This window comes from Pavona decussata, unplaced genomic scaffold (genome assembly GCF_977016875.1).
Source record: "Pavona decussata unplaced genomic scaffold, jaPavDecu1.1 SCAFFOLD_2, whole genome shotgun sequence".
Taxonomy (NCBI): domain Eukaryota; kingdom Metazoa; phylum Cnidaria; class Anthozoa; order Scleractinia; family Agariciidae; genus Pavona; species Pavona decussata.
The window spans coordinates 29476-42500 of record NW_028145426.1 but is presented as its reverse complement, the minus strand read 5'-3'; the positions used below and the strand labels follow the sequence as shown (position 1 = coordinate 42500).

The 13025-nt window shown below is 39.2% G+C and overlaps 2 protein-coding genes across 2 annotated transcripts in view; one reads left to right on the top strand and one right to left on the bottom strand.

Moving 5' to 3' along the window:
• The window catches only part of LOC146489833 (uncharacterized), a 204203-nt gene that overhangs the window by 174641 nt on the left and 16537 nt on the right, over positions 1–13025 (top strand). Inside the window, exon 5 of the mRNA XM_085084304.1 lies at positions 9770–9877. Within this exon, the coding sequence (XP_084940430.1) occupies positions 9770–9877 (108 nt within the window). The remainder of the gene's footprint in view (positions 1–9769; positions 9878–13025) is intronic.
• On the bottom strand, positions 11068–12933 carry LOC146489834 (uncharacterized protein KIAA1958-like). The gene is made up of 2 exons (XM_085109200.1): positions 12681–12933; positions 11068–12543 (listed from the first exon to the last, which is right to left on the bottom strand). Exons 1-2 carry the CDS (start codon positions 12799–12801, stop codon positions 11354–11356), a joined length of 1311 nt encoding a protein of 436 aa, XP_084965326.1. The 5' UTR covers positions 12802–12933; the 3' UTR covers positions 11068–11353.

Here is a 13025-nt window from a genome sequence, read left to right as displayed (position 1 = left end):
ACTGCAGTGTTGCCAAGCTCAGTGAACTTTCAGAGAAATAACATTTCAATTCTCTTCCAAAGACGCAGACCTTCGATTAATTTTTAAAAGCAGTCCACTTAAAATGTTTTGAATAATACTAGTATAGGCAGGTAGAGCTGAATCCAACCAGATCTTTGGGAAAATTAGTGTGAATTATAAAGCGGTAAATTATATATTATTTGTAGACAGCAAAGTCGCCGGCTGCTGGGAGAGGAAGTGCTAAATTTCCATAACATTCAAGTTGATATTTTGTCACGAACTCACAATATGACCAGCTCCCAGTTGGCTCGATAGGTCAGTTGGTAGAGCATTGCGTCGGCATTGCAGAGGTCATGGGTTCGAATCCCGTCCAAGCCTGAATTTTTTCAGGCTTTCTTTTCGCAACTACTTAACCGGTTGCATACTCACTGCGAGGATCTTTCTCCTGTCTAATAAAATAAACCACTTGTAAACAGGTTTTGAGGCCTATTGATTGTGTTAAGCCGGGGCCCTAAGTAAGACTCTGTTTAAATAACTGGCCCTTTGTTTCCAGAGGACACTTTTCGATGAAACCTTATCAGCAAGCAAATTGTTCTTAGATTCAAAATTGCGTTTAAATCTTATTAACAGAATAAATCTACAACTTCGCCTTTTTTCAACGTATTGTCGTTAAATAAGTATTTGGAGCCTCCTTTCCATTAATTTATGCTTTTTCTAGTTCAGTTCAAGCCGAATTCGTTATAGTTTACAAGAGGAAGGGTAATACGACTCCCATGAAAAAAAATTGGGAGACTAAATTCATTTAATAAAATTTGGAATATTAAAACCAATGCTCATCGAAGGTGGAGCACAAGCCAATGAGCGACATTCCACCGTCGGTCGCCAAATCGATATTGTCGTTTATGGTTTTTATTGCTAGGCCCTGTTGCAAGTGGACAATAAGTTAACATTGAGTGCGACTCACCGGTATGTCCACCTGTGCTACAAGGGCGCAGGCTATCTGTTTAGTTTAAAGTTTCCAAAACTATTTACTAAGAAGAAAGGGCATTAATAACTGTTTATAAATGAAGATTGTAGTAGATTCTTTTCTTATGCTGGCAATTTTTTAAAATAAAGCTTTATTTACACAGGAAAATGAAGAACTTGCTTTTCCTTCTCACCCTGTTACCAGCGGTAGGAGGTGTAGGTAAGTATATTTAAGTTACGAGAAGATACTAATTTAAGCCCTCAGGCTCCTGTTACTTACCTAGTCTGATCTTCTGCTGATCACATAAAAATAACAAATTTTCATTACAGCAGACGCCCACAGGCATATTCTAGGTTTGCTTTTTACGCAGTGAGTCTGGCGCTATGATACAATGGCCGTTTTCACACTAGAGACGGACAAATCGTCTGGACGGAAAAGTCGGCTCAGTGTGATAACGGGACGACAAAAATTTTGAACGTAAAAATCGTCTAAATCTTCTCCATCTATTCATCCGCCCGTTAAGACGATTTTTCAAGGTCGATTTGTTGGTCTAGACGGACAAGTCGTAGAAGGTCCGACTTAAATTCAAACCAGACGAACAAATGGTTGCATTTCTTTCGCCGTACTCTGTAAGGGGAATGGAACTAGAAAAAGGAGTGATGGCTTATTGGAAAATCAAAATGGCGAGTGGAAATACCGCTGTTGAGAGAAAGAGCAAGACAAACGGAAAAACAAGTCATGATCTGAGCAAGAATTAAAGGCGTTTGCTAGTGTTTTGGCTTCGAATGAGAATAGAGATCGACCATGGACTATTTCTTTGGAATTTCAAACCATGGCACTGAATAAAAGTTCAAACTGGAGTGTGTTACTGAATCACTTCGGTCTAAGAGTACGTAATTTGGTGCCAAAGACTTGACTTGTCCGTCCAGATGATTTGCTGTCTTCTAGTGTGAAAACAGCCACTGCGATTAAGACTCATGGTTGAGCGACGAGCGGACATTTCTGCTATGTAGGGTAGCCACTAGTCTTCTTCGCAGCCGTCGTTTGGACTCGTCACTCAACGCTCTCCCTCCGCCATGGGGGCTAAAGCTTCCCCCTCAGAATTTTTGGAAATTTAAAAAAGTGTGTCAAAAAGGTGTATAATTAAAAACAATAATGTGCAACAAACAGTCTCGAATTGTCACGCTGCGTGCAAGTTCCTTTTCACAGCCTCTAAAAGCGATGGTCCAGGCGCGCGCGCGGAGCGCCATGTCGATGCGAGAAATTTTGGTTTTGTTTATGACGTCACTGTCTGTCCGACCGTACGTCCGTATGCAACACTTCATGACAACCAATGCAAATGGCACACTCAAGTATGTGGAGCCTGTTCTGCCGCCCTTGGAGTTTTTGGTGAGAAGTTGCATGGACAACTGTGTTTTAGAAAAACAAGGACACATTCTGAATACAACAACATCTGATCATTTAAAAAATGGACCTAATCAAGTCCAGGTTTCTTAGCTATTTGGTTCTCATTTTCATGTATTTTAACATACTTTTCCTCCGCCGCGTCTAAGAAGGCTTGTTTTTATATACTAAAAAAATACGTTTTTAAATGCATTGTTTTAGAGGCTTTCCAGTTTACCAAATTTGTGTGATGGGCAGAAACATGGGATTCCTATTTACAAATTTTGGGCCAATTTTCTAGTACCGTATTTTCTCGATTAAACGCCGGCCTCTAAAATACGCCGGGTCAAAACTGCCGAATTTTAAATAAACGCCGGGGGTGTTTAATCTAGAAAATACGGGTATAAGGGTATAACATCCATACCTCAGTTCCGGGTCAAGCATCCTCTCACCTGAGGTATGGATGTTATACCTTTATACCCGTATCAGAAGTAAAACATCTATACCTCACATATTACTGGCCTATAAAGTATAAGGGACCTGTCATTTATTAAAGGGGAAGGGCTGGTGAAAATGGGGGGGGGGGGGGGGGTCATTACATTTTATGAAACCAAAAAGGGGAGGGTCACCAAAAAATTTAAGCAAGGCTTTGGGGAGGGCCATATCTCTTTTCGTAGACATTGCTGTTCACTTAAAATAAAAAATAAATAAGTCCCCTGCACAGCAAGCAATAGGCCATTTCCGAGTTGCTTTGAACCTCATTATGAAAGCGAGGCTAAGTTCAAAGTCTTTGTCATGACGATTAGTTTCCATTCTTATGCAAACAAAACTAATTTTCGTACGAAAAGCTTTGCACTTAGCCTCTCTTTCATAATGAGGTTAACAGCAACTTGGAAATGTTCTATTTTTAACTTTAATAATGATCAACCTGAATAACCCAACAAGCCTACATGTATGTCAACTGTTGCTATGACAATGAGAAACTTGCTTGGATTAAGAATCAACTTGACGAACTCATGAGTATTTGGACAGAGAATGAAGAAATGGTCAAGGAGCTGAAGAAACATTAGTCAATAAGTTGTTGGAAAACGTTATCAGCATTAACGAAAGCTCAGTTTTGGTCCAAAGAAACATGCTTTTCTATGTAAAACAAGAAAAGCTGTGGGACATAATGGAGGAACTTTTAAGTGATACTCCCAGTATCTAAGCAAGATAGATTGTTTGAACCCCCGATAATGTGCTGTAGCAACCCGAAGACCACGGACGCAGGCCCTGGATAGCGAATAACCAATACAGAGGTTTGCTTAGGGGACTCAGAAGTTGCCGGCATCCCTTCCTCTGATCAGGTAACCGAATCCATCATGCTCCAGGGGACTTTGCTCAAAATAAAGCGGAGAGGACAAATGCAGCCATAGGTGATGCCCTTGAAGATGGATCAACATTGAGTTGGGAATTTATATTTTAAACCATTTGATGACCTGACAATTGAGGAGATTGATGCACTATCAGCGAGTGAAGTAAAGCAAAAAGAGAGAGAATGCACGGAAACCAATGTATGGCAAGTAGCCCAGGAGGTACAACCAATGGTGGATGATGAGCCAGGGCCTGCTGGAGACCTTGTTGAATGTTATGTTACAACTTGCCAAAAAGATATTTTTTTCAATAAAAAGAGTCTGATGCAATACACAGCAGCCAAAAGTTAAGCCAAAAGACGCCAGGTCGTGAGTTGCAGTTACTTCAAGAAGATATATCCATTTATGGATATATTGGAGAGATGTTTCTTGAATACCAGAAGGATGGCTTGTGAAATTTCCAGCAGCAAAGTATCTGACTTTTGCAAGTCAAGCAAAAAGTGATGCAGTCAGACCGAGCGCATTTCAAGGCCTTTCCCTGATTATCAAATCCCTGAACTTCACTACCTACCTGTGCACAGGACGCCAACAGTGTACAGAACCATTGACGATTATTTACCATGAGCCCAGTTAAGGGAAGCATATCAGTCTGTTGAATGCTCTCTGGAAGATCTCGAAAGCATTGCAAAATTCGCACAGGAGTTTTTTTTGTTGTTGTTGTATCAGAAGAATGTGTGAAAACATATATTGAGCACTTTTGAAATTGTTGGAGCTCAAGAAGGAGGAGAAATATAGACTGTAGAAATCGTCTGTTAGAGCTGAAATGACTTACCAAGACTATGTATGTGAAATAAGTGGACTCTATGGCTAAGTAAGCAAACAGTGGCCATGTTGGACAAATACATACCATCACACGTACCATCATCTGACGCCAGGGAGAGTAGCGTATTAAAGCAAAATTAAAAATGGGGGACCTTGACATGTTTAATTCCCTAATCAAATCTAAATCATTAACACAAAAGCCAACTTCCACACTTTGAGTTCACCAGAAAGCGTGTACAATAACTAGCACTTCTGACGTACAAGAACTCTCAAATAATTAAACTCTCTCTAGCCCACTACTTCCCTGACAAGTAAACAATTTAAATATTCCCAGACGTATTAAACTAATCGATAACATGAATGAAATCATTGAGTATTAATTGTGTAATCGATGGGTGATCAATGAGTAATAGATGAGAATTCGATGGCCACGAAATTTACAGTCAGCGATTAGTTATTGACTGCATTGATTAGTGATCGATGTAATCTCGTGGCTACACAAACCATACCAAATGGACAATGAAGAAATAAAAGTAATTTTATATTTACATTTACAGATCGTAACAAGGGCCCTATATCGGAAACTTTTACCCCGAGAGAAAAAATTTATCAATTAGTCATCGATTACCCATCGATTATCGACAATAATCAGTGACTAATCAGTTGATTACTCATTGATTACCCCATGATTAAGTCTAATTAAAACCAAAATAATTACTTTGACCAATCACTAGGCACATACCTGTAACCGGTGCCAAGCGGGGGAAAACGCGTGCGAACGAGGCATGATTGGCCTTGGTTTTGCTTTTCATTGGTTGAGAAAGTGGTACGGATTTTAGTGATCAATCACAGAGCGTACTAAAGCAAAACCAATTAAAGCAAAGATGATATTACTTTCGACACAATTGAAAACCGCTCTATTCTGTAGACATTGGTGAGTTTGATTATTACATTTCGTATACGATTTTGGAGGAAATTTTACTAGAAGCCATTCTAATAGAGGACTTCGTAGCGTGTTGAGGAAAATTGAGGTGTCAAAGGCCCTGATCACAAGTGTGCATTTATCATTTGAACGAGGAGGTTCTATAAAATGAAACGCCTTCTTTTTAATCATTCGTATAGACAAATACAAGATGTCCTTCAAAGCGCTACAATAGTAGTTTTATCTCAAAAATTAATAACCAACGATTAGTCAATTTGCATTGAAAAACCTGAAAGGAACCTACTACAACACAGTTGCTTTTGTTTTGTTTTGTTTTTTTGACTGTCCAAATACAGTCAAATCCCTTTATTGCGGACACCCTTGGGACCGAGAGTTAGTGTCTTTAATAGCGAGAGCCTGTAATAGCGGGAACTTATTTCAGTCAAATGTCTGTTATTTTTAGCTGTCGTCCGTATTATCAGGGTATCCGTAAAAGCGAGGTGTCCGCAATTCGAGAGTTGACTGTAATACCCAGTTGGGGTAGCCAAAATCATTCTGTAAAAAACAATGAAATCATTTCATTTCAAGCTTTCATTCTTTCCAACATCATTTATTAGAGTGTGAATAAATTGTCCTTACTAATTATTCCAATCCACACAATGAATGAGACCGTCACTCGGAACAAATGCACAATTAAATTATTTTTCAAATAATTTTGACTTTTGCTCGTTTAATAGCAGGGTCTTTGTTGCTAACGCCTTATTCACGGAAAACAGAACAGCACTGCACATTTAAAAAACGTAAAAAAACCCATAGTGAGTTATGCGCATAGTGATCCTTACAGCTCCGCTATTGTCTTTGTCATCATCGTCATCATTATCCAGTCGGGGTCGTTTAGAGGATTCTCGCTAAAATGAATTACAAAACAAGACCCCAATTAACTCTTTACGTATGCAACACCACAGTTTAAAAATATGGAATTCTGACATCTTAAAACAGTTCTCATAATATCACTAAAGCCATTTATCTCAAATTAAAATTACAAGTTGTTTGCATTTTTTAAGAAAAGTGACTGTAATGTGGCTGGATGGCTAGCTGGCACGAACCCACCATATTTAAGCTTACTATTCCAACCACACTTACAAGTTAAGAGGAGTGGGAAAATTTGCTATTCCTTTTTCGGTCTACAGTTTTTAGGATATCCTGCAGCTGCAATGTGAAATGGTTGGTCTGACAATGCAAGGACTGCCTTACTTACTTCTAAGCGGTACAGAGGGCCAGTCACTTCATAGATTATTCTTTGTGTTGATTTCAGTTTATTGTTTCTTTTAAATGACCGACCTTCTTTTGGAAAGCAAGGAGTCTCTTCTGTCGCGATTGTTTTTCCTCATTAAGCCTATTGTTTTGTGTCGTTCTCTTTGCTGTCGCCATCGTTGTTGTTTAAGTTCCCTATTTTTAGGGAGTTTTAGCAACGACGAAGGCGACGGTAACGAGAACGCAACCAAAAAAAAAAACAAACAAACAATTGGCTTAATGACCTTAATAACCACTTTTTGATACATTTCTTTGCCGTTACTGCACAACTAGGACGTAAAATTTCCCAATGTGTCGTTATATGGAAGACGTAAACACACGACGACGATTGTTCTTCTCTTTCTAAACTTGGGTGCGGTCTCCAAGAATCTAACTCCAGGAAATTTCACCTGCATTGAATATTTAGAGGGAATTGGAATAGCCGCGAGGATGTTTCAAAAAACGCGTATTCATTTTAGTGAATAGTAGTTTAATAGTGTATTTCATTTTAGTGAATTCAGTTTAACAGTGTAAGGTCGGTATGGCCGCTCCGAAAACCGTGGTGAAACCTCTGCTGAGATGAGCTGCTGTAAGTGTAACACAAATTAAATTTGTTTTTGCTTTCTTATTAAACAAAATGTACAATTCCAATACCAGATTTGCGTCATCGTAAAAATAACCTAACACATGCATATATAAATTGGCTGCTCACTAACCTTTATCACAATGTTGATGTGAGAAACATGAAGCCAAGAGCGGTGATCGTTAAGTTTTTATCGAACAAGACGAAGATGGCATTTCAGTTTCATGAGGACGAGAGGTCTTAAAGAAAAGGGAATCACTATAGTGAAGGATATGACACCAGAGCTTGCCAAAAGGTTGAAAGTACTAAAAGGAAAATAGTCTGTGGAAAGTGCATGGTTTGTCAATGGCAAGATTCGTTACAAACAACATGATGACAGCAGGTTGAAAGAGCTGCGTGACCCGAAGACTACGTGAATATTGAATGAATGGAACTGAGTAAGTAACACAGCCTAAACAGGACGGCTATGGATTATTCATTACCCTTTGTACTTTGAAGATTTTGTAACTGATCACATTCACAGGCAAACTTAGAAGCGCGTGAAATCAATAAATTGCGTAAGTTAATAATTAACCCCTTTTCAACAAACAACAGCGGGAAAACATACCTAAGATGTATTTCTTGACAATCGTTTGTTATCATAACAATAAGCGTTTGTTAAGAAACAATTCTTGAACCGAATCCTAGGAGCATAGGGTGCCAACAGCCCAGTAGGGTTTGTTGAGAGCTCCTGCTCCTAAGTTATTAAAATAATGCTGCTGTAAGAAAACATTGTTATTCTAAATGTTTCTGTTGGCGCATTTACCAGCTAACTTTGAAATCACAGATCAGTAAAGCAGAGATTGCGTGGTTGAGGTAAAGAAAAGGGAAGAAGAAGGCAAACCCCAGGGAAATCGAAAAATTTATTCACTCACAAACGGGGTCTTGTCTTCTCCACTATTCTACTATCTTGGACAAATACGTTTGCCAGCCGATAGGGTTTTCTTGTCTTCCGCTCCTTTCACAATTTTTTGCTCGCGTCTCAACTTTCGCCGCCAGTGAGCAGAATAATCCTTTGAAAGCTTGCTATGGAGGGAAACCACTCGATTGAGCGAATTAATTTTTTTTTTTATATAGGAGTGAACCTTTTATTTTTTTCTGAGCAAAGTGTTGGGAAATATTAAGAAGACAATTTTGTGAGGATTTTGAGAGGGAAACATGCCTTTTCCATTTCATGTCAGTAGTCGAAAATATAATACAATTGGTTCTCAACACCTTGAGTGCCCTTGAATATGAAATGCGCTAGTTTTTAAAATATAGATAATATCCTGACACTTGCAATTTAATGAAGGATGCACTTAAAACTACAGGAGTAAGATAAATGACAGTCATAGTGAAAACTTTAATAAGATTTGTTTTAAAATATATCCTAGGTCCTATGCTCCCACCACGCCCAGCACAGTTCACATGTGACAATAGCAGACGTATACCAGCCAGCTGGAGGTGTAACCTCAACAATGACTGTGGTGATAATTCTGACGAGAGAAACTGTGGTAAGTTTATACCATCTCTTCTTTGCTCCTTATGAGACAAGCCATAAAATATAAATGCTACTCTTCTACCGGCCAGGGGACAGATTCCCGAAGCCCTCCTCACTTAAGATGTATGTCTGGGCAATAGTCTATTATTACAACAATAGGCGTTTGTTAAGAAACAATTCTTTTAAACAATTCTTTTAAAGAAACGATGTATCTTAAAAGATACATCGTAACTCTAAAGGCCTTCGTGAACCGGGTCCCAGGAGCATGAGGTGTCAATTATCAGCAAACTGACAACTCACTAGCCAGCTTTGTAGTATGTGATTCTAATAACCAGCTAAATTTGAAATTAGAGATAAAGCAGAAATTGGGTGGTTGAAGTAGGGGAGGGAAGAAGAAGGCAAACCCCAGGGAAATCGAAAACTTCATTCACTTACAAACCGGGTGTTGGCTTCTCCCCTCTTCTACTATCTTGGGAAAATACGTTTGCCAGCCGAAAGCGTTTTCTTGTCTTCCGCTCTTTTCACAACATTTTGCTTGCGTCTCAGCTTTGGCCGCCAGTGAGTAGAATAGTTCTCTGAGTGCTTGCTATGGAGGGCAACCGCTCGATTGAGCGATTTAAAAATGTTTTTCTAGTTATAAGAGTGAACCATTTTATTTCTGAGCAAAGTGTTGTAAAATATCAAGGAGACAATTGTGCGAGGGTTTTCAGAAGGAAACATGTTTTCGTCATTTTCTGTCAGTAGTCGTAAATACAATTGGTTCTCAACACCTCGAGCGCCCAAGAATATGAAATGAGCTAGTTTTTAGAATATGGATATTTTCCTGGTAACTGCAATTAAATAAAGGATGCACTTCAAACTACAGGACTACGATAAATAACAGTCATAGTGAAAACTTCAATAAGATTTGTTTTAAATTATTTCCTAGGTTGTTCGTCATCACGGTTCGCATGTGACAATGGCAGATGCATGTCAGCCAGTTACAGGTGTAACGGCGACAATGACTGTGGTGATAATTCTGACGAGAGAAACTGCGGTAAGTTTGAACCATCTCTTCTTTGCTCCTTATGAGACAAGCCATAAATTATAAATGTTACTCTTCTACCAGCCAGGGGACAGATTCATGAGGCCCTCCTTACTAAAGATGTATTTCTGAACAGTACAGTTAAACCTCCCTTTTATGCGGTTACCCTCTATTAAACTTCCCCAAATCAGTCCCGATATTTACTGTAAATTTGAACTCTATTAAGCGGATGCAGTCACCATTTAGAATTCCCAATTGGCTAATGTTATTGTATTTCACTTAAGCGCTCACGTGGACAGGTGCAATGCGATATTTTGACACGACGACGGGCGAATCACAACATAATATACACTTTGTAATCAGACTTAGAATAACAAATAACCGATTTTTTTCACTACATGTTGAATGGCAAAACTGTACGTTACTAATGTGGTTTAAACCAAACAAGATTGCCTTACAAACAACATTAGAACTACAGGCTGAACTACCTTGACCATACAATTACTAGCTTGTTGTTTTTCTCATATTTCGAGTTACTGTTGTTGTTAACTGATACAATATATATGACATACTTAGGCTAGTTCCATTTTTACCATATTACATTCAATAGCGTACTACGGTTGGGAAAACCTCTTTTAAGCGGTCAACCTGTATTACGTGGTTCGTTGGCTATTTCCCGAGTTTGACCGCTTAATAGAGGTTTGACTGTAGTCTATTATTACAATAATAGGCGTTTGTTAAGAAACAATTCTTAAGATACATCTTAACTTTAAAGGTCTTCGTAAATCAGGTCCCAGGAGCATAAGTTGCCAATTATCAGCAAACTGACCACTCACTAGCCAGATGCGAAGATATAGTTTACGTCGTAGAAAGTGCGGCGTTCGGGGTTACATTCACGAGTTGTTTGTGTCAAAACCCGAACAAGCGAGGTACGCGCGAGTGAGGGCTTTTGACACAAGCAACGAGTAAATATAACCCGGTACAAAGCACTTTCTATGACGTAAGCTGTTTATTGCACATATCACGACAATTTTCATTTTTCAATGTAATTAACAGTTAGATTATGAGCTCGAAATTTCTATCGCGTGATAGTTGATGAGGGCGAAGCCCGAATCAACTATCACGCATAGAAATTGAGAGCGAATAATCTAATTGTTTTAGTATAAATCTACTAGTCGTTCAAAACTTGACAACAAGACAGGTTCACGTGTTTACTGAATTGTAATATAAATATGTCACACCATGCGCGGATAATTGACAACTGCACGACATTGCATTGGTTTCTGTGTGTGCGCCTTTGCATTTCATTCAAGATTTTATAAACTGTCATGCGCTCGAAACTGAAACGAGGAGCGGAGTTTTTATTGTAAAATGACAAGCAAAGATAATCTGATATGCTGACGTAAATGTTCTCTTTGGAAGCCACCTTTTTAATCTACAAAACGTAAATGAGTAGAAAGTTATGGAAAGTTGAAAGTTGAACACAGTTTAGCGAAAAAAGTTGTTGTTTACAATGGAGACCGTGCAACCATGGAAGCTGAACGACTGTGGAAGATGGGCGTTTGACTGCTGATAACTGACTTGGGATTCAACGGCAGAAGAAGAGCTGGATGGTTTATTCTCGTTCTGAATTTGGAGCAGAACATTGGAGCGATTCTGAATAGCTAGTGGCTGGTGTGATGGCTCCTCTCCGGATACGAATCCACTCAAAATGTTTGACATGTTCTCCTTCTGGTGGAAGGATGCCCTTGCGTTGTACGATTCAATCGAGCTGTCTGATTTGTGGCCTGTCACTGCCTTGATGTGTCTTGCCTCAACATTGCTATCTGACAACACGGTCACTGCTGTAGCTCTCACACAGTGGTTGGTGAGATGTGGAGTAATTCCAGCTGCCTTACTCATGGTTTTCATCATATTGGCGAGTGTGGATTCACCGACTGGTGAATTACAATACCACACGGTTTCATTCTCAGGATTGAATTTCCCTGACAGTTCCCTCGGTCGCTGGAACAGGCAATCCAATTTGGGATTGAGATGCTTAATGAAATTCTCAATTGTTTTCACTGGGCAGCGACTGGAATTGATTGCTTCAAACATCTTTCCGTCGGATTCGTCCGTAGAATCGTTGAGTCCCCCTTGGTGGTGTTTGGTGGACATCAGAGCATTCCTTCGGAACTCATAGTACCGTCTTCCTTTGGGTGTAGACTGCAAAACCAGCATCTCTTTGGTAAGTTTTCGTTGATTTTCTCGTCCTCGTTTTCCAAAATAAAGGGTCAAGTAAAACCAAGCTGTTCGCAGTAGTTGCGAGGGATCTTTTGTGTTGGGGTCGCCAAGCTGACCGCTTGCGAACAATTCTTGCATTTGTTCGCTGGTTATTGGGTTTTTATGCACCACAGGACCTACTTTCCCTTCTTTCATTACGTTTTTGCAAATAGCGTTGAGTGTTTGGTTGGCCTTTGCAAATTCGGAATCACCGATAATTGACCAGGGCTTGTTGTGAGGCGGCTGCTTTAAATGCCGGTCAATGGCAGCGCGAATCGCTCGCAAGGAAGAAACTTTAAATTCGCTTCCATTTTTTTGCCTTACTGATGCATAAAAAACTTGCAAACATTTGTTCAGCTCTTCTTTTGACTGCTCTTCGATAGGTACGGTGAATTTCTGTTGGCTTGCGAACCATTCTAAAATTTATTTTGCAAAAAAAATGTGTCAGTATAAGACGCAACTTTGAATGTTTTCAAAATTATAAAATTGCCAACTTTTAAAAGCGAAATGAAGGATAAAATTATTTAACTCTTGTTTCAACTCCTTTTCTTACCGTGAAAAATCTTCATTCCATATTTGGTTGCAATTTTTGTTTTTTCTGGAATTGCCTCGACTAGTAAATTATCCAAATCCTCTTTACAGACACTTCGAAAACGCGAAGACGCGGACGCCATTTTGTTGACGATCGCACAGTTTTAAGCTACTCACTCTACTCGCTATCTATCACAGAATAGATAGTGAGTAGCGTAGCCAATAAGAGAGCAGCATTCGTGATAGAACGTTAGTAGATTTATACTAACACAAATTAGAAAGAGCAAATCACAGATAATAGAACTAAATGCAAATTTAATATCAATGGCAAATATCACAGTATCGCAGTACATCTTAAGTCGTCATC

Coding starts and splice junctions, on each gene's coding strand:
- LOC146489834 (XM_085109200.1), bottom strand. CDS start 12,801: ATGGCGTCCGCGTCTTCGCGTTTTCGAAGTGTCTGTAAAGAGGATTTG. Junction 12,544..12,680: donor TGGAATGAAGATTTTTCACG/GTAAGAAAAGGA, acceptor AATAAATTTTAG/AATGGTTCGCAAGCCAACAG.